The sequence below is a fragment of the Hoplias malabaricus genome, chromosome 4 (genome assembly GCF_029633855.1).
Source record: "Hoplias malabaricus isolate fHopMal1 chromosome 4, fHopMal1.hap1, whole genome shotgun sequence".
NCBI lineage: Eukaryota > Metazoa > Chordata > Actinopteri > Characiformes > Erythrinidae > Hoplias > Hoplias malabaricus.
The window spans coordinates 52,162,965-52,190,459 of NC_089803.1; the positions used below are offsets into that span (position 1 = coordinate 52,162,965).

Below are 27,495 nucleotides of genomic sequence, written 5' to 3' on the forward strand. Positions count from 1 at the left end.
TAGCTTTGCACTGAACTGAAAAGAGCACTGGTACAACACACATCTTTTAAATTTTGTTAGTGATGTGTTAGTATGTGTCGTGCTGGTATGAGTTGATCAGACACAGCGGTGCCACTGGAGTTTTTAAAGCCTTCGGTGTCACTGCTGGACTGAAAATCATCCACCAACCAGAAATATCCAGCCGACAGCATCCTGTGTCCTCTGATAAAGGACTAGAAAACAATCAGCACAAACTGTGCAGCAACAGATGAGCTACTGTCTCTGACTTTACATCAAGGTCTAACAGAGTGGACAGAGTGTTTAATAACTCCAACAGCACTGTGCCTGATCTACTTCTGTTATAAAACTACAAATTGCTCCTCTGTGGTCAGTGGAACTCAGAAGTGGGGTAAATAAAAGTATATATTATAGTAATAAATAAAAATATATTTATTTACTACTTGACACAATCTGTTATATTGTGACTTAAGTCGAGACGGTACAATGTGGACAATGATAAAAGCACCCTATAAAAAGCAAAACTCTAGAGGGCATGTCTATTAAAATGATTATGCTGTTTTTGTTAATAAATGTATTTATTTACAAAATTGGCAAAACTCACATAATACAGCTAATAGGCACTATACATCATTAAACCCATAAAATAAAGAAAACAAATACAACATTAATTTCAATTACATCCTTACATTTAAAAACAATTTTTTTTCCATCAGTCCATAAATTATAGAAAACACAAGGCTTGAAAGCATCATGTATTTCATTACAACAAAAGTCCCAAAAATTGCAGAAAAATCACCACAGCTGTAACTCCACATGTTCTATCAAACACCCTGGTTTCTGTGTTTTGGTCTGTGCAGGCCTTTGGTGATTTCTGCATGGGCCTTTAAATACTATACTCGTTTATTTACGCTGAGCCTGGATTTTCTGAAGCAATAGCTCCATCTGCAGATTGAGGTTGGGCTGTCCCTTCTTGGTCTTCTTCTTCAACAACTGATACGTCGCCATTTTCTTTTCCTTGTACCTCTTCAGAGCTTCCTCTCTCTGCGCTTTGTCTTTCAGGTATTCCTGCAATTAAACAGTATATATCCACGCAAGCAAAGTTAATATTATTTTACTATTAACCATAATGGTTACATTAATAATCTTTAAATGTATTTCCCCTCACCTCTCTTTTTCTCTCCCGTTCTTCCTTTAACCTCTCATATTCTTGTTTTGTCTTCTGATATGATGACATTTTCTTGTTTTTTCTTTGTCTCCATGTGTCTTTATGGGAACTGCTGTGAGAGGAACACAAACTTTAGAATGTGGATGTTTTAATATTTCTAATAACACATACAGGATCTAATAATGTCATACAGGACCACAACTGTAGCCTCTTACAGATATTCCAGGTATTTACTTGTGATTAAACAAGTCAATATCAAAATCCTGCTATACTTTAAACAGCAGCAGGTGACCTAGTACAACTGTAAGTACATTACAACAAAGACTTACGTAAACAAAAGCTGATACAATCCTAGTAACCCGAAAAACATCTGGATGACAAAGAAATCTCCTTTGGAATTTGCCTACATCTCTTACCTGATAGTTCTGCCTTTTTATTCGCTTGTTTATCACTTTTATAAATGTAACGTACTTTATCTTAACCCATCCATGGTAGTGAACACACATGCACTCGGATTTCTATCCTAAACCTAATCCCCAGCTGCACCTCGGGCAGCCATCCCCAGTGCCCGAGGTGCAGTTGTGGTTTAAGTACTTTGCTCAAGGGCACCTCTGCTGTCGAAGAAGGGAGGAGACATCGCTGTGAGCGACAACAGTCCCATATTTTCATGTCGGGTGTGGGAATTGTACCGGCAATCTTCCCTTCCCTAAGCCCACTTCTCTAACCTTTAGGCCCTGGATAATTGTGCAATGCAATGGAAAAATAGGCCAAATTATTTAACTATAAATGTTATATATTTATAAAATTCTTTCATCACTGCTAGCACTACTATTCTATAAGAGAAACAGTATAAAAAAATGATTTGGGCGCTAAGTATAAGAAGTAAATTGCAACAGTGTCAGGGGATATGAAGCAGTCTTCAGGTCTACATCTGGAGAATCCTGGTTCAAGGATAGCAAGTATGAATAATACAAAGTCATTACATTTGTGTGAAAGGGGTACAGGTGGGGTAAGATTGTGTGTCATCAGAACTGAAGGCATGGTCAGCTATACACTCTTAAAAATGATGACACTACAAGGGTCCTTGTAGTATTAAAAGGAATGGCCCTACTAAATCAACAGAGCGCTGATTGGCCAGAGATAAATGTCTATCACCACAAAATGCAAAGCTCATTCAAATCCAGCATAACTTTGTCGCTTGTACAGGCTCTAAACTTACAGCAGCTTTCTTTTTTTTTCTTCTTTTAAATCTGACTCTCGGCTTGTAACTTTAACACCAAATATTTTTAAGAGGTTTATATACTCCTTAGGCCCACAAAAATTTCCAGTGAAAGCCGAACATGCATCAAGGAAAACTGATCTTTGAGGACTGGAGACCGAAGCTCTATACAGCACCAAATTTGTTAAAACTATTATTACAATGTCAAGCTTGTTACAATAGATGAACCATTTTTGGTGATTCCTGGTAGACTGCAGACTCACTATGACCCTTAACTGGATAAGCGGTCACAGACAGTGAAACAATGGATGTCTGTCTGTTTTGGAATTGAACACAGCTCTGCGCCCCAGTTCAGAAAGATCAGTGGAGTTTTTTTGGATCCTGGTTGCTCCATCCTTCTCGTATTGGTCTCTTTCATCAGCCACTAGTTAATTTTAAGAGCACAAGTTGAATTTAGTAAAAAATGGGATCGCTACTGTAGTTTGAAAATTTTACCCGTTGCTAGCTGATGCTGTACGTTTAAATTTCGCCAAGTTTCTCTAGACAATAAGCACTGCAATATTTGCCCGTCACACCTGCAACCAGGGACTTTTTTTTCTTTTTTAAGTACCCGCTTCCCATGTACAACGCACCAGATTTGCAAAATGGAAAAGCAAAAAAAAGCACTGTATACTCCATGCAGTGGAAAAGCACCATTACACTGGTGAAAACACACACCTCTCATGCTGTGAAGTCTGTGGCTGTTCATTGGACGTAGCGGTAGCAGAAGATTTCTCATGAGAGTCTACTGTCTCTGTGAAAGAGCTGGAATTGACTGAATGGTGTGTTATATTCTCTTCTGCATCTTCTAAAGCATCAGCCGCTCTTCCTTTTCTCCGACGATCACTTTTCATTTGCTCTTCTTCATCAAGCCTCTTCTTTTCAGCCATGTAGAGATGCTTCAGATGCTCTGGATAATCCTCCTTCAGCTGCAGACTGGAATCCTGCATTGTTCTTCTCTCCTTTCGAATGAGTTTTTTGTAATCATGTTGAACCTTTTGTTTCCTTTTGAATGCAAATCCTTGACCTGCACAACACAGCAACATTAAAACATATCTGTCACTTTCTGGGCTACATCTGATATATTGTTAGCAATTAAAAAAAAAACAACAACATTACCACAAGAGTAATATTTAGTATATTTATCATTGGTAACACACAGTTGCGGGGTCTCAACAAGTATTTGTGTATTTTAACCATTGCTAAACTTCTTCCATACTTTCAAAAGACACAAGCCTTTGTACTTTTTAAAATGACACATTACACACATTTTTCAAATGTTACCACATTACTTTGGAATCTTAATGAACAATCTGTAAAATGCTTTGATCAAAATACCACAAGGAACACCCAGTCTAATTACTATTACATATCAACTTATTAGATACTTAACACAATTCAGAGCCTGTTCCTTTATGAAAATAATCAACTGATCACCTACACTCAAAACAGACAGCAATGAGAAAAAAGCCAGCTGAAAATCATTTACCATGTTTACTCTGATGTATGTTTCCTTTATTTTACACATACATCTTATTGCAATTTTCAACCTAGGATTGGAGATAGAACTGGGTGCATTTATATTCTAATGACCGACTACAGAGTCGAATCCGATTGTCCTGTTGAGTACTGTTTTGAAATAATGCACCCCCCCAAAAAACTGACTGTGTTCTATGGTTTCAAAGTTTATGTAAACCAGGTATTTTTTAAAAATAAGTGTAATTCAATTTTACAGATCTGTCCTGAATTTGGGGGTAATTCGAAAGATACACAGTGCTGTTTCTGGAGTGCTAAGCCTGAAGAAGGAATGGCTGACGATCTGTTCTCCCTATTACAGGTCAGTGGAACATTACAATGTTTTAAAGCTATAATATTAGGGCTACAATATTACGTGGTGTTCCTTTATATGCAGTAAAAACAAACTGGCGATAGGATGTGACAACTCAACAAAGCAGCATTAATTATTTTATAAAGTAAGCCCATATTTAAACATGTCCATGCGCATGTTACAGTGAACCAAGGCTGTTCCCTACGAATTCACTCACCTTCCTGTAAACTTCCCTCGAAAAACTTATTTGCTGGAGTCCATCTTCCCTTCTTCTTATGAACAGCCGACGGCGGACCTCTCGCATTGTTATGTTTCAGGTTTCTACCTTTAAAAGAAGCTTTGTTTTTAATGTTAGGAGCCATTTGAGCACAGTGTTTCAGTCTGAGTTCAACACGCTGCAAAAGTCCACGTGACGTCGCGTAAGAACAGATGTACGATGAGAAGGCCAGACAAGAGTAATCGAACAGGAGCTCTCGCTCCGTGTTACTCTTCATTGTGTCCTGTACTAGATATATTTTATACATAATGAAAGTTAGTTTAAAGACTTTTTACAGTGACTTCTTTACCTTGTTAACATTTGTTTTTATGCCCTAATAGATTAATCATGAATGAAATATCAGTTGGGTAATTTCTGCTGAAACTCCCGTATTTTAAAGACGGTCTTAAACAGGCCGTCTTAAGGAACCTATTCGTAGCTAAATTTAAAGTGTTTTTTTCTTAGAAGTAACTTTTAAATAAGTAATTTTAATGAGCAAAGATACGTTTTTTTCTGAATTAATTTGATGACCGAAGCGGAAATCTATTTAGAATAATGACCTGACAGCAGTTTGAAAGGTTTGTCTCTTAGTGCGGCTAGCTATGTCTGGAGTTCAGTCTCCCCCTCCCAGTGTGTGTGTGTGTGTGTGTGTGTGTGTGTGTGTGTGTGTGTGTGTGTGTGTGTGTGTGTGTAAAGTCGTTATGGCTTTTACTACAGTCTCAACGGACGAGCTGAGGAGTAAGATAGACGCGGTTTTGCACTTTCTCTCCGTGTCGTTAAGCGTCTCCAACGCTCACACAGTGGACTTCTATACCAGCGGGGTGTGGAGCTCGTTCACGGCTCTGACTCCAGATGAGGTTTTAGAGGCGCTCCGTGCCGCTCCAGACCACACCGCGGCGCCACAAGGCAGGTTACACTCACTGGAGCTCTCCGACTCCCTGTGTTTTCATGTGCTGGAGCTCGTTGTGGCTGGGCTTCAAATCACCCAAAGCTCCCTTTCCAGTGATTTTCGTTTGTTTGTTTATTTTTGGGACAGAGGATTTATTTGATAATCCTTCAGCCTTTGGTAGATGTCTTGAATATATATACATATCTCTCTATTAGAGAATTAATGTCAACTCTCAATACTTACGTTCAGTTTTAAGGCAATTGCAATCACTTAACACTAGAGGTCGCTATGACTCAGCAGTATAGGGTTTGGTGAGTTGGGATGTTGCAGATGTGGCAAACCTAGTACAATATTAAGATTGGCATCTCCGATCATTTAGGCTTGAAACATTGCACCATTTTTGGAGATAAGTGACATAGACTGTAATAAGATATTCGTGCAAGGGCAGAGGACCACCAGAACTAGACAAGACTGCAAAACTTGCATTTACCTGCATCTGTAACATGATAAATATTTCATTTTCACAGGAGAAGAGTTATCTGAAAAAATGTTAATACTAAGTAATAAATAACAGCTTATTTATGGTGATTCAGATTTTACTTAAATGTCAATGTCTTGAGGAAACTAGGCCTTATTCTGTCATTCACACGATAGTTGTTTTTGTGAATCGCTGTTGTGTTTATTTGCTTATCGAAGAAGATGACAATAATGAAGGACACAACTATATTTGATTATTTATTATCTGTATACTAACATGATAACAATAATATAATATATCAGTAAAACAATAAATATTGACAATCTGCCAATACCAATGTGATCAAAATGAGTTTGACTCTTTATACGAATTTACTAAATCACATTCTTCTATTATTTGATGCGTATACATTTATGTAACTTAATATTCTTTGGTAACTGGCAAATTGTTACCTGTTTCTTTGTATAAAAAAATCCAAATGAATCATTGATAGCATTTTAACAGGTACTGTTAATTATATAAACTATTTTTAAATCACAAAAATGTGTAGTGTGTATGAAATCATTTTAGACTTGGAGGGTGGGGGATGATCTGCCAAACTGTAGTTGCTTACTGAACCATATGCAGAGTCTAACACAGATATGTTTACATTAACATTTTCCATCCATCCATTATCTGTAAGCGCTTATCCAAATTCACTCCTGTATGTATATGATTTTTATTTATTAATTTGTTCTCTTTTACAGTGAATGAAAACATCACCTTTGGATTCTGCAGTGTCACCAAGAAACTGGTGGATGTGCCAGCTTTGCTGTGGGCAGCTAAAGTCCACTCTCTGGCAGGTTTGGGTGTGTGTGTGCAACGAGAGGCAGTAATGGAAACTCTAAGAGTGACATCTGTAGATGCCCAAGGTAAGCATTTCTGAATGTAATGACATTTGAATACCACTTTAAAAACAAGACTGTGGTTTTCAGAGCTGAGAAATATTATATTTATGGGTTGCAGCTGTCTTCACCATACTGGGGACCTACTCATTACTCAAACACACACTTTTAAAATGAAAGGGATATAAGTATGGATCCCTGACCCTACAAACGTGATCCATGTCACGTTTTTAAACGGAGCTCTTTTCATCGGTGTCAGTCAGTAGAGGAGCTTGGGTTGTGTCCCAAAGTAGTGCCGTACTCCCTACATAGTGCACATCACAGATAATAAAACAAATAATACAGACAGAATTCAACAGTGAAACATGTACCTAATAGTTCACAAAAAATTACTAACAAAATACAACACACTATGTGGGTGCACAAACCGTCATTTTATAAACGACACCATGCCCTACGGAGGGTGTAGGGAGACATCTGGGATTCGGCCATGGCTTTGCGGCGGCATTGTAACATTTCTCAGTGATCACTCACACTTTCAGACAAGGAGACCTACTTTATTAAACTTTAAGCCAAACCAGAGGAATAATTGAAGCAGACAGTCATGATAAAACATTATCCTCCAAGAATCTGTTCTACTCTCAGAGTGCAGGGACAGCAGGATCAGATTATTTTAAGAAAAGAAAAAGGAGAGGCAAAAGAATATCTGGCTTGACGATTCCTGAAGCTTGTGTATGGTCTGCGAATGAATAACTCACACACGTTCAAACAGAAGAGCAGAAATGCATTAGAGACTGACATGATAACAGTTTTCAATTCAATCCTATGATGAAAATGCTAACGTGGCTAACTGATTTTAATGGTCTTTTTCTCCTCATTATACTACACAGTGTGATCCTTTACCCTCTGCCATAGAGAGGAGGTGGGTGTCTGTGCTTGTGGGTGTTTAAAACTCTGTCCATCGCAGGGAGAGGAGTTGTGTATGAGATCAAATTATCAGTCTTTCCTATTTGTTTAAATTAGTGCTGCGCTCTAAAACCAGACAATCAGTCCCCAAAATGGTGCCCACGCCAAAAGTGTCACATCACATCAACCCATGAATACTCATACTACAGTAATTGTTCATTAAAATGTGCAGAAATTATTAAATTTTCTGTAGACAGCCATTTTATATACTTTCACATAGAAAAACATTATGTAGTTGACCAGAGGTGATCAAGTTTGTATTCACTGTATGTAAGTCCAACATGGCAGCATTGTGCAATCATTAAATCAGTGAAAAGTTTTTGACTCTTTTTCCATTTTCCTGTTGATTACAATGTTCTTCAGCTTTGCGTTTGTTTCAGGTGGGAGTTCTGATAAGGTTCTGGAACCTGATGAGTTCATGAACTCTAAGAAAGCTCATGAAGTGCCAGCTATGTCTGAAGTGGTGGCCGGTCTTGCCAAACACTCCGGGGTCAATCAGGTAAGAAACACTTTTTTTACACAGCTGAAACTGATGTCACAGTCAGTGAAACCCTGCTCCATGCTTGTTATTCAGTATACATTGAGTACCTGCTAGGAAACCATGTGTAAAATACACTGCCAAAGTCTGCAAACTTCATTTCATTTCCTGTCAAAATGAGCATATTTGCTTGTAATTTTGATTGAGATATTTTTGAAACTGTTAAATAAAAGACAATCCTCTCAGATGTAGCTGTAAAAAAAGGCAGTATTAAATAAAACAGACAATAAAGAGGAAAATATAAATTGCAAATAAAACGTAAAAGTTGTCAGAATATTAAATAAACCACCCATTAACACAGAACATGTTTGGATCATGAGAAACAGAACATTCAGTCAATAACAGAGAAGTTTGGAGGAGTGGAGAAATGACCCAACAGATAGCTTTTAAAAATTCTAAGAAGGTATTCTGTAGTGATAGTGAATGGGAGCTGTAATAAAAGCAATTAAAATAAAGGTGTTTTCCACTGCATGGTACCTGCTGTACTCTGCTGTGCTCTACTCAACTTTTTTGCTTTTCTGCAAATTTGGGACGGCACGGTGGCGCAGCAGGTAGTGTTGACAACTTGAATGTTGGGAAATAGAGCCAAACTAGGGTTGTCCCAAAGAATTTTAGTTTTTATTTATGTTGGTATTCATTTTTTTTATTTCTTAACCGTTTATTACCCTATACATCCTGTCTGTTTTCAGAGATACAGCCATGTCAAACCACATTTCATCATATAACCTTGAGAAAATGTCAGTTCCTTAAAGGGAACCTCTACAATTGTGGGGAGCTACAGTTCTCTCTGGTTTGTTTACGTTCAGATGCTCTGCGTCTTTAAGGTGGAATGCTATGTTTGAGGAGAAAAACGGCTGTACATAGCTGAAGCTTAACTTTTCTAAATTATTCAGAGAAAATCATTTGTAACTCAAGTTTTTTAGTTTTGTAGGGTTTTAGCTCGATTTACTTTCATGCACTTAGCAAGCTCCCAAATTTAGAGTGGATTCCTACGTAAATAACCTGAAACAGCAAATAAGTAAATATCACGCACCTTTCTAGCAGGCATAGAGCAATATCTTCATCTTTTTTTTTTAATGATTTTCAATGTTTGAAGGGGTTTTTGTCATTTTTCTGCCGTGGGCAGAGAGAGATGAAACTTAGCAGGTCTGAACGAGCCACAAGTTTTTTTACTTGTTTACTAACGCTGGGGCTTATGGTGCACAGAGATGGGTTCAGTCCCAAAAACACAACACGTAAATACATAAGGAGTAAACAATAATGTTACCATGGTAATTGTTGTGGTTTCCAAAACACTGTGTTTTTGACGTGTGAGCTGTGCTAATGGAAAAGCTACCAGGGACAAGGCCCCAAAAAAGAAGAGTAGGTACCATGCAGTGGAAAAGCACCATTAGACTTTAACCAACTCATTTCACTAGGTTGAACAGAACACACGTTTGTAAGTTGCTCTGGATAAGACCGTCTACTAAATGCCATGAATGTAAATGTAAATACGGGATGAAATAAGGCTATATTTAGTTGGTGATGCTTCTGTGTAATTTTATGTTAAATATTGTCTCCTGTATTTTTCTTGGTACTGAAAAACTTAAATCTGTATTCAGTAGATGTTTTGAATAGAAATGAAATCAGGGTTGGTTTCTGATTTAGGCACACGACCCTAAGGCACGTTGACGTGAGAGTAGTGTTGCATGGTATACCGATACTAGAAAAGTATCTCAATGTTTTGTCATTAAAAACGGTACAATCCCCCATATAATTAGTACCGGTGAGTGTTTTAAAATGAGTGGTACTTCCAACGAGTTCCACAGGGGGCAGTGTGTGCCTCCCTCAATAATTTTGCCGCTAATTTTAGCGACTTTTCAGACCTTCTAGCGAGTGATTTAAAAAACTGACTAGCACCAGCAACTTTCTGTACAAACCTGAGCTACTTTATATACAAGAGGATTGCTGGTAGCACAACTCGTTAGAACACCCGGAATGACCATGGGAGACAGCTCTCTCTCCGCGGCTCCAGGAGATGGAGCAGCAAAATCGGTCCAAGCAGTAGCTCACACAGATCAGAATGAGCTGTGAATGTGCAAAAAGTGCTGCCAAAGACAAGTTTGCTTCCTTTTATGTTGAATTAAAGTATTTTCTGAACATCTGAACTGAGATCCTATAATTGATTGAGGCATTCACCTATGTTCAATCAGTAAATAAGCCTTATGACTCTTATAGAGTCAGCTTCACAATCATTGTGATGCTTCACTGACCATTAATAGGGGAATAGAGCCTCTGTCTTTGCTTCTCTGGGCTCAGCACTGCAGAAACTACACTATGCAACTTTTGGAGGAGGGTAGGGGAAAAAGCTAAACAAAAAATGTCTAATTTACAAATTGTTTTATCTTCACTGTCTCTTTCAGGTTATAGATGTGGGTTCAGGTAAAGGTTACCTATGCTCATTCCTCTCCTTGCAGTATGGCCTGCAGGTGTTTGGCATTGACTGTTCCAGCGTCAACACACGTGGTGCTCAGGAGAGGAACAGAAAGCTTAAGAAGTTCTCCAGAGCCTATCAAAAGCACAGCAGGGTCAAGAGCAACCAAGAAATTTCAACCAAAGACACAAACAGTCAAAAAGAAGAAGAGCAAGCTAGTGGGGGACTCATTGTCTCTGCAAACCAAGAAGAAAAAACTATGGGGGACTGTGATAATGAGAGTTTTGAAGAGAGGAAAACCAATGCTAGCACCGGTGTGGAGAGTTGTAAGGCTGAAGTCCAACGTTCCACTTCACATGACCCCTCACTTTCAAATGGACCTACACAATGGGCACTGAACTCAACAGACAGTGATTCAGAAAATAATTTCTTCTCTACATTGTCCCCTGATATCATGGAGGAAATTACCCCCCGTGTCCCCCCAAGCCAGCTGACTCTGGAGGAGAAGGAGAGGAGGAAGAGGGAGAATCTTGAGAGGAAAGCCAGAGAAGGGAGAGGAAACAGTGGCAGCAACCTTTTCTCACCTTTTACCTCCTATGTTACAGCAGAAACAGAACTCAGGACACTGATTAATGACCTTGAGGTGAGGGCCTGCATTAGTTTGAATGTTGGGAAATAGAGCCAAACTAGGGTTGTCCCAAAGAATTTTAGTTTTTATTTATGTTGGTATTCATTTTTCTATTTCTTAACCCTTTATTACCCTATAAATCCTGTCTGTATTCAGAGATACAGCCATGTCAAACCACATTTCATCATATAACCTTGAGAAAATGTCAGTTCCTTAAGAGGAACCTCTACAATTGTGGGGAGCTACAGTTCTCTCTGGTTTGTTTACGTTCAGAAGCTCTGCGTCTTTAAGATGAAATGCTATGTTTGAGGATAAAAACGGCTGTATATAGCTTAACTTTTCTAAATTATTCAGAGAAAATCATTTGTAACTCAAGTTTTTTAGTTTTGTAGGGTTTTAGCTCGATTTACTTTCATGCACTTAGCAAGCTCCCAAATTTAGAGTGGATTCCTACGTAAATAACCTGAAACAGCAAATAAGTAAATATCATGCACCTATCAAGCAGGCATAGAGTAATATCCTCATCTTTTTTTAATGATTTTCAATGTTTGAAGGGCTTTTTGTCATTTTTCTGCCGTGGGCAGAGAGAGATGAAACTTAGCAGGTCTGAACGAGCCACAAGTCTTTTTTACTTGTTTATTACCGCTGGGGCTTCATTAATGCATTAGACCAGTTTACACCTAGCGATCTGATTGGTCCAGCTAAAGATTTCTTATTGGTCCATCAATTGGCCGTCAAAATCGGGTCTGAAATCCGTGACGGCAAAAAGAGATTCGCACACGCAGCAGAGAAGGCGAATGTGTGGATTTTTTCCACCTCATTCAAAAACTTCCACGGTCACATTTGGAATCTTAAAAAGGTTTGCTCTTGCACATTTTAAGCCATTTGAGAAGGTACTGATTCACACATTCACAACATTTGATTTACTCAAACGCAGTTACAAAGTCCTTTACATTTATGAGTATTGTTTTACAAACTCAATATCTTTTTGACCCTATTTTGACTCCATATAGATTCTCCTGGTGATTAAACAGCTATGACCACTTGGCTATGGACTCAGCAAGAAAAGTCAGTTCAAGGCGTAGTGGGGCATTTGCTTTTACTAAAATATTCTGAGAAAAATGGGTTAATCTCAGTTGGGTGACCAGTTGCTTCTGTATGGCCATTATTTTATGTAAAACTGAATAATTCCTATTGTGTAGTTTCTATTCTTAGAACTATTATTTGAATAAATGTATTGAATGTGTTCTTGGCTTTGTATAATCTTATGTCATTGAATTGGGTTGGGATTGTAATATGAGAGCACTGCAGCCATAGGGTGGTAATAGAAAGCAGCTTGAAGCTACTTCATTCCCCTGACGTGACAGCATGAGAGCAGTCATTATTCTAATCATGTTAATTATGTTGATTATGGGAAATTAGGCTTTGGATTGGGAATGGCATTTTTGGCACATGAGTTCTTCCCATTGTGACGTATGATTCGTTTGTGGAGCGTGATGGATGCCAGCAGTTTGCTAGATCTGGATCAGATCTGTTGTTACAGATACAGTCATATGCCAACCTCTGGACTCTTCTTGGTCAAATTACATCATTTGTTGATATTCTAATTCAAAATAAGTATACATAATCTACAGAGTGCAAATTATATTTAATATTTGGATGCACAATTTATGTGCTGAAGTTAACATGACAATGAAAGAATTCTCTCAATATGAACAGAAGAAAGAAAATGTTTGTAGAAGCTTGTTAACTAAATAGTGCTCCCTTTAATACCCTCTGTCTCTCTGTCTCAGGATGCAGTAATTGTTGGCCTGCATACTTGTGGAGATCTGGCTCCCAGCACTCTGCGGATGTTCGTGGCTAAGCCTGAGCTTCAGGCTGTTTGTAGTGTGGGCTGTTGCTACCACCTCCTGTCCGAGCAGTTTGATCAGGACCGCCAGGGTGAGTACATGTCCGGAGCCTCCAAAACACCCCATAAATTTCAGTAAAATATCCCACAGTTCCTGCAAGAGCTGAGTCATGTTCCTGACATCAAGTAACGTTACAGGACACATCATCATGTTGGTTAGCCAAGAGGGCTAAACCAATGTTTTATTGCTATAATTGTTGAAGAATGAAAAAGTGACCCTATGCTTTTTCCTACTGAAATAGCATTCACTTGCAAGCTGGTCACTCTTTAAAGAAGCCATAAGCCATTTTCTCTAGAGATGTTTCTTGCTATGAAACAGTCATTATGCTATAAATCTGATGTTATGATAATGATGATGGTTCAATAATAAATGCAGACAACATTAGTTAGGTACATTAGTGGTAAAAATGATGTTATTGCTTCTTTAAGGTCTTGTTGACATTTACATTACAGACTACCATGCCTAATTCTTATATTTAAGAATATCTTTTATAATTATTTTTGCAAATAATTAATGGTATTAATTGGAAAACAATTCTGCCCCGAAGAGCCAACATACACACATTTTCATCATAAAATTAGTCTTTGCTATTGTGAAGTAAGTAAAGTAGTCTCAGGAAATCCACAGTGATTTTTTAAATAGATAATTGAGATATAGACTGACCTAGGCACTAGATCAATTTGGAGAAATGCAACCTAAAACTTCTAACATGCAACGAGAAAACCAAATATCAATTATATGCAGAAATGCCATCAAATTCCCTGGTCCCAAGCTCATCTCTGGTGAGTTCTTGTTTCAAGAATTGTTTTGGGGAAAAAAAGGACAGTAGGTGCACAGACAGCCTGTGGTGGTGTCACAGAGAGTCACTCAGTGGGGTCTTAGTGCACATAGACAGTTGAATTCATTCACAGCCCTCTCTTATGCTTTATGAGTCTGTCCCAAACCAGTGGCTCATTTGTCACTTTCCTCTAGTCTCTGGGGGAGGGATTATTACTTATTTCCTCAGCCAAGCAGAGAAGTAAAAGTACCTTTAAAGGGCTTAATAAATTACATGTGACATGCAATAGAAATACCTGAGTATATTTGTAGAAGGGCAAAAAAAATGTAGCTTCCTTCATGCTTTTCCTTAGGGAAAGGAAAGGAGACACTGGAAAGCAGATGTGTAGAATTTGAATAGTGTTTTATGAGCAGAAATATGATGATTTTGACCCCATAATTGCAGAGGACAAGGTCAAGCCCTGGCAAGCCCTGGAGCACATGAAGATATCCGTTTCAATTTAGCCAGAGAAAAGTTCTCATAATATTATGGAATATCATTAGATATCCACTGAAGCAAAACATTCATATTATTTCACATTTGAGCAAAAATTACCAGTCTACAGAGGGTAATTTAGTTTCCTACCTCAAAGTTCTGATATATATATATATATATATATATATATATATATATAAATATATATATCCTCATTAGTGGTACAGGCATAATATTCTGAATGTTGGGTGGCTGTAACTGAGGAAATTCCACTTATTTGTGGTCTGTATATAGTGATCTCACAACCTAAAGTTAGCAATATACAGTCATTGATTTTATTAAGAATTTCTTTTTAGAAAATATATTTCAGCGGATCTAATAAAAGTGAAAATGATCAAGATTGATTTTAATCAAAAGCAATTCTGATCAATATAATTCTGAGGATAATTCTACACCATTTGCTAACTCTCCAGTCTACCAGGGCACTGAAAACGTGTCTAATGAGTTAAAAAAAAAAAAAGCCACAGTGTCTGTAAATGGATAAAAAAAACAACTGCCTCAGTCTGGTATATTAGGCTTTCTCTCTCTGCTCATGGCAAAAAAACAGCATTTTGGAGGATTTTAGACAGGCAAGAGTCCTTCAAACTTTGAAAAGCATGAACCAACATGAAGATATTGCTTTATTCCTGCTCCATATAAGTAATATTGAAAATGATTAAAATAAGTAATATTGAGTTATTTTTGCTGATTTTGCTGAATGTGGGAGAGTGCTAACTGCATGAAAGTAATCACAGACCAAAAGTGCTACAGAACTAAACAACTCGTTAATACTGAGTCTCTTTGGTACAAAGAACAAAACCTTACAGACAAGTTCAACTTCAGCCACAAACAAACAACAGTTGTTTTTTTTCTCTTAAACTCACCATTCCAGCTTAAAACATGTGGAGCTTCTAAACATAAACAAACTGGAGAGAACTGCAGTTCCCCACAATCGTAGACATTACCTTTAATGTAATTTAAAAACATAAATTGGGTCAAATGTGAAATAAGGGGCACTCTTTTCAGTTATTTTCAGTACATTTGTGGAAGAATAAAATTTACTCTATTCCATTTCTTACACAATATGATAATAAATATATTGTCATGATTAATTATATCTTGATTCATTTTTTTTGCTGTATAACTGATATCAGCTGTACTTCCAGATCACAATACACACAGAGAGTTAGGAGCTGGTCACTGTAGGGTTTTTTGAGCGCCTGGTTTACCTTTTTTTTTTTTTTTTTTTTTTTTTTAAGAGTTGGTAATCATTATAATCATTATATATTATATATTATATATATTATATTATATATATTATAATGCTATATGTCACTCTCCAAACAAAACCATGAACCATGATTAGTGGAAGTCAATGTAATACAAATAAATAAATTGGGAGCGTTTCTCTTGGTCCATACATCATTCATTTTCACACAATGTGAAGGACAGCTATGTTCAAGTGATGTACTAAATTAAAATCCACTAAAATGAAGATACATGTTTTCTTTAGACAGCTACGATATAGAAGACTTTTGAACACTGAAATATTATTTGTGTTTTGTGTAGAGCACTGTACAGTTTCTGTTGTTGTGATATGGTGCTCCTTTTTGGTTAGGCATTAACCATTGTTTGTCCCTCTTTTGTGGTTCCCTCTTGCATCCACAAAATAATGACAGATTTTATTAGATTAGACCAATGATGTTTATAAACAATTCTATAACTGCTTCCAGCCATTTTCTTACATTTCTGAAAATGTTGCAAATTTGCAAAATTTCAATATAGGCATATTTTAAACTTTATCTTTTATTTTTTATTAAACCCAGAGTATCTACGTTTGTTCTTAGCAGAGCACTTAGAAACTCAGCCTAACATTCACAACCTTTTAAAATGTTTAAACTGTTGGGATTGTGTTTCTTCAGAAAACAAAATATTATGATAATGTTTCATGATATGTGTTTGCTAAATCCTGAGGCTGTTAATCCTGCATCTGAGATGAATTGGTGTCTGGGCAAGCAGCCCCTTTTGTTTACTTCTGAATCACAGAATTACCATGACATAAAAGTCTTTAGTAAAGCTATCCCTGACTGAGAAGAATACTGGAGCTTCATCTCTACTAACACCACTTACCCCAACTTACCCGCAACAGCGGTAGCTTCTGAGAAGAGCCAACAGTAACAATGGAGGAGAGTGAAACCGACTTAATGAAGCCACTGGTTTAGTTTCCAGTTCCGATTCTTTTCTCATTTCCAACCTCCAGGTTCCCTTGTTGTGTTGGATTGTGGCCAGGCTTTTGCATAATTGAAAGTGTTGGGCGATGACGTTATGGTCAAAATGCAACCAGCTGACACACAAGCACAAACAAACACAGATTGGAAATCACCCAGTTTAAGGCCCACAGCGCCCAAGTACAGATTGATCACTCACACACTGTAGGGTCACAGTAAAAGCCGTGGTGAATGTGTCCTGTTGAGTATGAGTATGACAGTTTTCACACACTCTCTTTCTCACACTCAGCATTTGTGTTTGCCTCTGGCTCTTGTTCAGCGTGGCAGGGTTTGGATTAGCATGGTGGCTGATGTAAACAAAGCTTTTGTTGCATTAGGAGCAAGGCCTAAACACTCCAGCTCAAGTTCATTTGCCTGGAAGCCTTACCAGAGCATGTGGTCCGCAGCTTTGTACTCCACTACATTGAAGCAATGCTGAATCGTAATCTAATTTGCTTCATAGAATGAATTTCCAAGTCACATTGATAGCCACATGAAGAGAAAAAAATCTTTTATGTAAAAATTGTTTTGATCATCTAAAATCAATTTTACATTACTTATTTAAACTATCTAAAAGCACAAGCTTAAAATTAAGTTCTAATCCCGTTTCAGATCTAAAAATGACCACAGCTATTCCTCTTCATCCTTACACTGTAAGAAGAAAGCTCTGAAAATATGTCATGATGCAAAAACAGAAAACAAAACATGAACAAATTAGAAAAGAGCTGGTTTTAGGACTCAAAATGGGACACCTATAATGTGGTATATGCCTTTTTTAGATTGGTGTCTCAATTTAAATTTGAATAAGAAACAGAACATTAAGAACTATGTGAAAATATTCCTAATTTTTTTTTGAAAAACTGAAAGCAAGTCTGTAAAAGGAATACTGACCAATTTTATACTATATTTACTTCTTGAATTCTCTGTGAATGCTCTGTGCAATTTTCTGCAACTTTCCTGAAGAATACAAAACCTGAACTTAATGATTGCTTTGAAGGTAAATAAATAAAGTATAAATAAAAAAAGAAATAAAAATTTAAATAACCTCACAGATCATTCATATAGTTATTAGAAGCTATCGTGCAGCTGTTGAAAATATCTTTGAACGGTGACTTACTGATGAATGAATTACCTTATGGAACATACATAGGAGTATATAATCATATTGTATTTAACCAGAGCAGTTCAATCATCGCAGTTTTTACCACAGTTATGAATGGACCAGAATGTAACAGTGTTAAGGCTTATTTCACCCCATCTTTATGAAGATATGTAAACATGTTTATATAATGCTTATCCACTCTGTTTCTCCTGATTTTCTTTTAATCTTGAGCAGAATGTGACGCTGGAGTGTGTGGATTTCCCATGAGCCAGTATCTGAGAGCACAGGCATGCTTCTGTGGGCGAAATGCCAGGATGTCGGCATGTCTGGTGAGGAAAAAATAAATTAAATTAAATTAAATTCTTGGCTTAAATACTTGAGGTTTTGACTTTCTTATGTATGGACCAGAGTAACAGTCTTTGGCTTGGACATAATATAACTGTGTGTGTAGAGGCTCTGTAAGTGAGTCTCCAGCTCCTCATTATTCTCCCTTTCATTGTTCCTAGGCTCTGGAGAGGGTGTCACTTGGAGGAGGGGTGAGTGACTGATTAAGTCATATTCATGCCTCCATTCAACATCCTGGATTTGCATATAGAGAGAGGTTCTGTGTAAGAGCTGTTTGTGCAGCTCACAGTAATATCCAAACCATGCTGAATACCAGTACTTCCATTTCAGGGAGGAATATGAATATTTATCCATAATTACATGAACTGATATGTGCTGGTTCTTGTTTTTATAATGAGTCAGGGCATGTTCTGTCTTTCTACATTTATTTTCTGTGCTGGTGAAAACTTTTTTTTGGTGTTTTACAGCCATTTACCAGTGGATATGTTTCTGTACAACCATACAAACCTAATGTGCATAACATTTTTAAAAGAAAACAGGTTGAAAGTGGATGCAAATATCTGAAGACACTCTCAATAAGATGAATTGCTTTTTTATTAGATGTTTTTTTTTTTATTTCCCCCACTGTCTGTTTCAGCTTCCGATGGAGTCTCTCTTCTACAGGGCAGTTCTTCATGTTATTCTTTGGGATCACTATGACGCTCATAAGAGGTATCCATTAGCAAGCATTACATACACTAAATGTGTTTTATATGTTTACTATCATCAGAATCAGAATCATTTTATTTCTCTATTGGTCTTGGTGACTGCTCACATATATGACCTGTACTGAACAAGCAAGATATGTCAACAGACCACATACAGTGTTGATAAAAATAATAATACAAATTGTGTGTATTTGGTAGTACATTATAAAAATAATTACAGGAGGTATTATTAGGTGTACAGAAGTGTTTTTTCAAACATGAAACATTTTGTTTGTGAGAAAGCAACACTACGTTTAATCATCAGAATATTCCCCATTGTTATCTGTCACCTTAAGCCATCTGTTGGGCAGCTTACAAATTCAAGCATTAAAAGATTTGTCTTTTGTTGCAATGATGTCATCAACCCAAATGTTTTGAAGTGTACATCAGACAAAACCCCAAGCTTCAGTAGCATTTCTTTGAGTGATTTAACAACGTGTGGCCAACATGAAGCAATTTCATGGAATGCGGTCCTTTGCCCTAAATGGATGTTTTCCATCGATTTCTTGGTTCAGTCTCAGCAATTGTTGTTTGAAGCGATCAGCATTAACAGTTTCACCCAGTTCCAGAAGTTCATAATGCAGCACACATTTTATATCTCATTCATATCCACCCCTGGCTCTACACTGTGTTTTCTTTCTTTGTTGTTTGTTTTACAGATTTAAACACTTCATAACAGGGTCCTTATTCTTCTGACTCAGTTCTTGTGGCATCCATTTTCCCGTAAAGTGTAAACAGTTGTAAACATTTTGTTGAAGTTACTCCAAGTTGTTCAGCAAGTCCTGTCTGACACAAACCTTCATCAAGCAATGCTTTTTTAACCTTCGTAGGGGCACAGCAAAGTTCATGTTCACTAACATCGAAATGACCATTTTTAAATCAGCTAAATTCACATGCACCTTTGGATACAACATTATCGCCAAGAACAGAACAAATGGATACAAGAGGATTGTTCAAGAACAGTACAAATGGATGCTTTTGTAGCACGTTTCCTTCATGGAATTCATGGAACTCAAGAATGCAGTGACAAATAACTTCTTCTGACTTGCCATTTTCTCCCTTGCCAAATTTTTAATACTATGCACAAGTAACCACAACACAGAGAAGAAACATCCATCCATCCATCCATTATCTGTAACCGCTTATCCAATTAAGGGTCGCGGGGGGTCCAGAGCCTACCTGGAATCATCGGGCACAAGGCGGGAATACACCCTGGAGGGGACGCCAGTCCTTCACAGGGCAACACAGACACACACACATTCACTCACACACTCACACCTACGGACACTTTCGAGTCGCCAATCCACCTGCAACGTGTGTTTTTGGACTGTGGGAGGAAACCGGAGCACCCGGAGGAAACCCACGCAGACACAGGGAGAACACACCACACTCCTCACAGACAGTCACCCGGAGCAAGAATCGAACCCACAACCTCCAGGCCCCTGGAGCTGTGTGACTGCGACACTACCTGCTGCGCCACCGTGCCGCAGAGAAGAAACAAAAAACGTTTAAAGCATATTTGTACACCTAATATATAGCCCATATCACATGGAATTTATAAAAGTTTCAAAAATAATTGGCTAAAATTCAGAGGTACTTTCAATTCCTGACACAAATTTGGGATCAGGAATTTGACTTTGACTCTTGACATTTGACTTAAATGGTCTGGGAGTCAAAAGATTGTGCAGTCCTTGACTAAAACCTACACACTCCAAAAACCACAGAACACACTGTGAAAACAAAAACACTGATCTTTCAGTCCTTTAGTTAATCTCCTTCATACAGTTATTTTCAAATGGGCAAGATTGGGTTGAGAAATGGCACAGAAAAGAGAACTTGGGTCTTGAATTTTGCAAGCTTTCCTTTTTACTGTCTCAGCATGCACTAGTTTATAAGATCTATTTGTGAAAAAGGTTATTAAAACTCTTGTGTAATGACTGGCTTTTCTTGGCAGTGAGAGGCGCGTTGGAAATGTTTATTCTAAAGCGTCCTCATTTGTGGACTACGTGAGAAGAGCCCTCAGGAAACTGGACCTGGATGAATCGAAGGTGAGGGATAGTGTCATCAAAAGTTAAAATAACAGGAACCTCTTTTGAACTGACACTCGAAACTTAATTCTGAATTGATTTGAGTCTGCATTTAGAGAAGAAATGCATTGAAATGTTTTCATAAAAACATAGTTATTGCCAAATCAGTCAAATAAACAGAGACACATTTGTGCATGTTTTAGTTCAGTATTAATATTAATCTGTAAATATTAATATATATGAATATATTAATAACCTATACAGAGCTTTTGAATATGACAGTTTCCTACCAATATCAGTGCTTAGATTTCAATTATTTGCTCTGTTTGAGCTATTGGAAATATTAAAACAAAAGATAATTTAACAAAATATTTTAAATTCAGTAACTATACATTCATTCATTATCTGTAAGCGCTTATCCAGTTCAGGGTCACGGTGTGTCCAGAGTCTACCTGGAATCATTGGGCGCAAGGTTGGAATACACCCAGGAGGGGGCGCTAGTCCTTCACAGGGCAACACACACACATTCACTCACACACTCACACCTACGGAGACTTTGAAGTCACCAATCCACCTACCAACGTGTGTTTTTGGACTGTGGGAGGAAACCGGAGTACCCGGAGGAAACCCACGCAGACACAGAGAGAACACACCACACTCCTCACAGACAGTCACCCGGAGCGGGAATCGAACCCACAACCTCCAGGCCCCTGGAGCTGTGTGACTGCGACACCTACCTGCTGCGCCACCGTGCCGCCTAGTAACTATACAGTAGTTCTGATTTTAAAATGAGTAGAATTTTCTTCTCCTGACAATTGTTTATAAAACCAACAAGACATGTCATTTACACAGGGTTCTGTTATAATCCCTTTTTATTTTTCAAACTGAGCTTTGTATAATGAGCTCTTTATATTGACTTTACTGATTCCTTCTACATTGTAGTAAGACGCATTATCTAAACCTGCTTTAGTCCAGTGTTAGGAGAACAATAGCCCACGTATCTATGGGCTGTGGATTAGGCTTCATTTAACAGTCCAGGAGTACAATGATATATTGTATGTTTCATATTCCAATCCAAAGGCAGGTTATGAATGGTCCTGTTTCTTGACTGTTCTGTGAGAACAGTGTTTTGTTTTGACACAGTCTCCTTTTAGAATTTCAGAGCTATCACCTTGTCCTCAACTTTGCTTTTTTCTTACCCCTTCAGCTCTCTGACAGTGTAATCCAGAGTTATTATGAGCTGTACAGCCCGAGGATGAGTGAGATGGTGGCCTTTAATATGGTGAGCACCACACATCAGCACACTCAGTCTAAATTGAACAAGAATATGTTAGATTTTTTTTTTTTTGTCTTTTTTTTCTCCCCCACAGAGAACATTAAACAAATTTTTTGAACTTTAGATTAGCACTATCAATGGGTTGGTTACCCACACACGGATTAAGCCCAGTCCTAGATTAAATTACAGTGCCCAGTGGTAAAGCCAGTATGATACTACTCTTTTCTTTTACAGTAGGCAAAAAATAATTAATTAATATATTAATGAATAAATAAGGCAGTTTTAGTTGAAGAAATTAAAATAAATACATAAAAGTACAATGCATAATTATCTAAACTGCTTCCATCAATCTGTTGACGATTCTACAAGATGAAATATGTACATTTTCTGTTTGTTTTTTAGGTAAACTCTTTTTATTACTTTTTAAACTCTTTAATAAAACAAAACACTTGAGGCCATTTAAAATAATTCTCTGCAATGTTTTCAATAAAAACATGGGCCCATATTAAACAGCTTTGTGGTTTACTGCTATTATTTTCTGCACTATATATCTTTTACTGTATATGAAACTACATGTACACTGTGTTTGTTACTGAGGTCATTACTGTAGTGGTATATAATCCGTGGAACTATTTTTGCCTCAGTCATGACACAGTTGTTTTCTTTCCCAGCTGAAAGTGACTTTGGCTCCCTGTATAGAAGGGCTCATACTACTGGACCGACTGTGTTATTTGAAGGAACAGGTAATGCATCTTTTGTTCACACACACATATATATGCTCTGTCTCATCCTGATATTAAAAAAGATTTGAGGCCTTTGTCCTTTTGTCCTTCTGCCATCTGAATACGCAGAATAATGTTACAAAAGTTCACCAATAGTCCAACCAGTCTCTGGACAACATGTTTTACTCAGAGTAAGATGATTGATTGTGTGTGTGTGTGTAAACTGAGTGATTTGGTGAGATATTATTGGCTTATCTTGACTACTTGCAAACTCAATATTTCTTTAGGTTTTTGCTCTTTGGGTTTCACAGAGATGCCCCTGGACTGGTGATACCATTTTCTTCCAGTCCCTCTCTAGTCCTTTGCCCTTGGAGCCTAAGCCATTGTGAGGCATTGTCAGTCAGGGATCTCTTTCAGTTCTACATTGAAGTGTGTTCCCGAATGCTGGGTGGGGGTGTGTGTGTCAGCCTATGCAATACAACACGGAAACCCTTCTTAATCCTCTTGTAATTAGAGAAAAAAAGGCCCTTTGTAAGCTTCATTTGGGCTTTCGGGAAGGGTCTTAATTTCCCCCTGAATCCGCATGATTTAGGATTGCAGCACGTGTGTGTAATCACTACACAAACTAAAAAACGTTCAAGTTTCTTGAGGACAAAATAATCCATTTTGAAAACCATTTGGAAGCCGTTATTAATTAACACTAGTATCTAACTAAGATGCAGCTTATTCAAGAAATTATTCATGTCTTTCTAAAGAGAATTAGAGCTTATTAATATGGAGCATAGCTTCTAGCTTTTAAGAACTGCGAATGTGGTTTTTCTTTTCAAACCTCCATTCTGTAAGTACATAGATATGTACACTGAAACTCTTCAAACTGCAAATGTTTGAACACCCCTGGTTAAATGCTTTCTTGGTGTTGAAAGGTAAGTGTACCCAACATTCCCTAGAGCTTGAATTTCATGCAAGGACATTTATTTCCTAATAAACTGCACATTAAGTGTGCAAAACTACATTCTCTGTAGAGGAAGTGTACTTGTTTTCTAAGGGGAAAATTTTAAACAAACACTTGCCTGCAACTGTATTTAAAAATATTATATAAGAGTTCCAAAAAAGTTAGGAAAAAGCAAGTTTAGTGTGTTTACTCTTGTACTGTTACAAGGCGATGGCTAAATTTTAGCCATACAGCTGGCAGCGGCTGGCCTTATTCCAAAAATCTATTCATCCTACAGGAGTTCAACAGTTTAGAGTTACACCTACGTTCCCCCCTACTCTAACATGCTTTGAACATGAACCCCCCCCACCCACCCACACAGCAATGTCCGTCAAGATTGTGTGGCTAAGCCAGTCGTGGGGGGATTTACACAGAAACCAGAGCAGGGAGAGAAATTTTTAATCATATGTGAGGATCCTACGCCACTGCTTTCTCTAGGGATCGTTTCTGGATGGTCTTATTGCGTTCACTCAGCGGTCACATAACCCTCTGTGATATGGCGGCTCTGTGTGTTTGCTCACAGATCTATGTGGTATGCCTTTGTCAGACATTGAAAGGGCTTGTTGCTCATTAAAGGTTCTTGATGACAGACATGTGCACCCCTGGTGTGCGTATGGAAATTAAGAGTCACACCAGACCTCATGACATTTCTTCTTGTAGAAATCATTAAGCTAAGAGCCACAGCATCTACTGAAAATACGAATGCACTTTTTGAAAGGAGTGATTATGAAGAGCTATATCATGGATTAAGGCTAAAGCAGTTTGTTTTTAATCTGACCTAAATGTCATACCCAATTCAAATAGTTTCTCACTGTTGAGTTTATCACTGATTGCACACAAGTGGTGAATAACTAAAACACCTGACTCATTCCTGGTGTGCAAATATGATCATTAAAGCAAGACGTTAAGTAGATAAAAATGCTCAGGGGCAGTGAGACCGATTGTTTGACACAGAGTACTGTGCAAAATCAGTGAGAGATCTTGGAGATATCCATGTACAAGTGGAACAGAATGCTATTTTCCTTCTATTTTGTCATTTTATGGCAACAACAAAGTATTATTCAAAAAAAATCTAAAAAACTATTCTAAAATGGCAAGCAAGAACTGTATTCATTATGAGTTCCATTGAGGAAAAAGCACTGCAAATCTATCGATTGTGCATTTTTTGGGGGGATAATAGTGTATCCAAAGGTATGTATGTGTAAGATTTAAAGGATTTCATTTAACTTGCATGATAAAATATAAATAGAATTCATTCATTCATTATCTGTAACCCTTATCCAGTTCAGGATCACGGTGGGTCCAGAGCCTACCTGGAATCATTGGGCGCAAGGCAGGAATACACAAGTCCTTCACAGGGCAACACACACACATTTACTCACACACACACAGACACAGACACTGGAGGAAAACCCACGTGGAGAACACACCAACTCCTCACAGACAGTCACCCGGAGCGGGAATGGAACCCACAACCTCCAGGTCCCTGGAGCTGTGTGACTGCGACACTACCTGCTGCACCACCGTGCCACCCGTATAAATAACAAATATTATTTTTAAAAATAAAATTACAATTACCTTTACATTTGCACTACACAGCAGTTACAATAAAACGACAAGTGTCAGATTGTTTGAATTTAGAATTTTGAATATACTTTTTTTAGTTGACTTTGAATCAGTAAATACATTAAAACATATTTATACACATAATATTTTTTAAATGAAAAAGCGATAGTGGGGCCAGAACGGCCATGCAAAACCCCTCGTTTCCCCACAAGAGTCTTCAACAGTACTTAAAGCATTTGGTTTCGAGAGACGGGAAATTGTTAGCTGCAGTCATGGTTGAGGTCTAATAAAAAATAAATAAATAAAAAGTCTGGTTCAATCCATCCTTCCAATCAGTGAAGTCAACTCAGCATTTTGGGTATGAAAGGATGTGGATGTGTCAAGAAGCCATTTCTGAGAATAGATAATAGGCAAAGAATTGAAATCTGCAAATCAAGCTGATTAATAATAATTAAGATTAAGAAATAAGAATCTAGAAATGAACTGGTTCAGCAGAAATACAATCAAATTTAAGTATATGAAAAAGATTTCCTTGAGATTTCTTAAAAAAAAAAGTGAAGACACCCAAACAAAAGGGTTTTTATGCTATTTTTTTTCCTTTTGTTCCTGCTTTTATCACTGGAAGATGTTGTCTTCTGCTGACAAGTTGTTTCTTGAATATAGCAGAGGAGACGCGAAAAATAGAAAAGAAATTAAGTTTATTGTGTGCGCACAGGTCTCTCTCTAAACAATCTGCGGTCTCAGATTTAGGGAATATCGAGGCTCAAATTTCATTTGCCGTTTGCTCACCACTAGTGGTCTTGCGAGAAGCTGATAGCCTCCCAAACCAGATGTTGGTGTGGTTTTGTAATTATATCAAAGGACTTAGAAAAATACAGGACCCCCAAACATACACTTTAAAGGTGACTGAAGTCTATACAGATAATATAATGAGAGGCAACAAGGAAAGTAATACACAGGAGTTGTATCAAAGGTTAGAACGACATAAAGTAAAACACAAAGTGACACCAAAAGAAGAATGTAAGAAGAAATTAATTACAATTAATTAATGACTGTTTTGATGTGAAATTAAATTTTCTGACTTTCACAGAGTACTGTATATTTTGCTTTACACTCCATATATTTCCAAAGCGTGAAATCCTAATTAATGCTTAAATGTTTTGGCAGGATAACGTGTCATACTCCGCCCTGGTGCAGCTCTTTGACCCGCTTCTGTCACCCAGATGTTATGCTGTCGTCGGAATAAAGAGACATGGACTTTTATGAAGACCGAAGCCATTTTACCACAGCTATGCCTTTTATTTTTAAATCCTTCTAAATTAAATCAATCATTTTATTATATTTGCTGTGTCTCTTAGTGTCCTTATTACCATTCCAGCCTAACATATTTCACATCTGTTTACTGTAAATGAGTAATGGCAGATATAATTCAAAGATAATTTATGTGGGTTTTCATTTCTTTCCGACTGTGTTTATCATGTCTGTCTTATCCCAGGGTCTCTGGCCAAAATAAAGCATAGTTAAACAGAATGAAACCCTGGCTCACCTAGAGTTGTCCTGATTCAGATATAAACACAGTTATAAACTCAAAACAAGATGTATGTGACATCCTAACATATTACACAAGAGCTGCACTAACACTTTATACATCCGATCTTTTCCTTGTAATATGAACAGCCCTACTTTCAAAACAATGTTAGTCCTTTTTTGAGCCACATTTATTTACTGAACAACCTCTTAAGTTAAACACACCTACCTTGTTGGTCCACCTTGTAGATCTTGCTGTACAGTCTGTGTTGGTCAGCCTCTAGTCCATCAGTGGACAAAGGATGCTGTTGGCTGATGTTTTTGGTTGGTGAACTATTCTTAGTCCAGCACTGACACCAAGGGGTTAAAAACTGATCCATTCATATCAGTGCAACACACATTAACACAACACCACCACATCA

General features: G+C 37.6%; 2 protein-coding genes across 3 annotated transcripts; one reads left to right on the top strand and one right to left on the bottom strand.

Moving 5' to 3' along the window:
* Window positions 1-551: 551 nt before the first annotated feature.
* ccdc59 (coiled-coil domain containing 59) lies at window positions 552-4,694 on the bottom strand. 2 transcript variants are annotated; one of them, XM_066669478.1, is made up of 4 exons: window positions 4,469-4,694; window positions 3,102-3,450; window positions 1,166-1,274; window positions 552-1,065 (listed from the first exon to the last, which is right to left on the bottom strand). In XM_066669478.1, exons 1-4 carry the CDS (start codon window positions 4,611-4,613, stop codon window positions 901-903), a joined length of 768 nt encoding a protein of 255 aa, XP_066525575.1. In that variant the 5' UTR covers window positions 4,614-4,694; the 3' UTR covers window positions 552-900. The 2 variants fall into 2 exon arrangements, with proteins under 2 accessions (XP_066525575.1, XP_066525574.1); XM_066669477.1 differs by having other exon boundaries at window positions 561-1,065; window positions 1,166-1,277; window positions 4,469-4,688.
* Window positions 4,695-5,144: 450 nt separating this feature from the next.
* On the top strand, window positions 5,145-27,495 carry mettl25 (methyltransferase like 25). Its single transcript, XM_066669117.1, has 12 exons — window positions 5,145-5,413; window positions 6,621-6,785; window positions 8,105-8,223; window positions 10,665-11,318; window positions 13,097-13,244; window positions 18,108-18,202; window positions 18,380-18,409; window positions 18,856-18,929; window positions 20,919-21,012; window positions 22,199-22,273; window positions 22,939-23,010; window positions 26,714-27,495. Exons 1-12 carry the CDS (start codon window positions 5,209-5,211, stop codon window positions 26,810-26,812), a joined length of 1,830 nt encoding a protein of 609 aa, XP_066525214.1. The 5' UTR covers window positions 5,145-5,208; the 3' UTR covers window positions 26,813-27,495.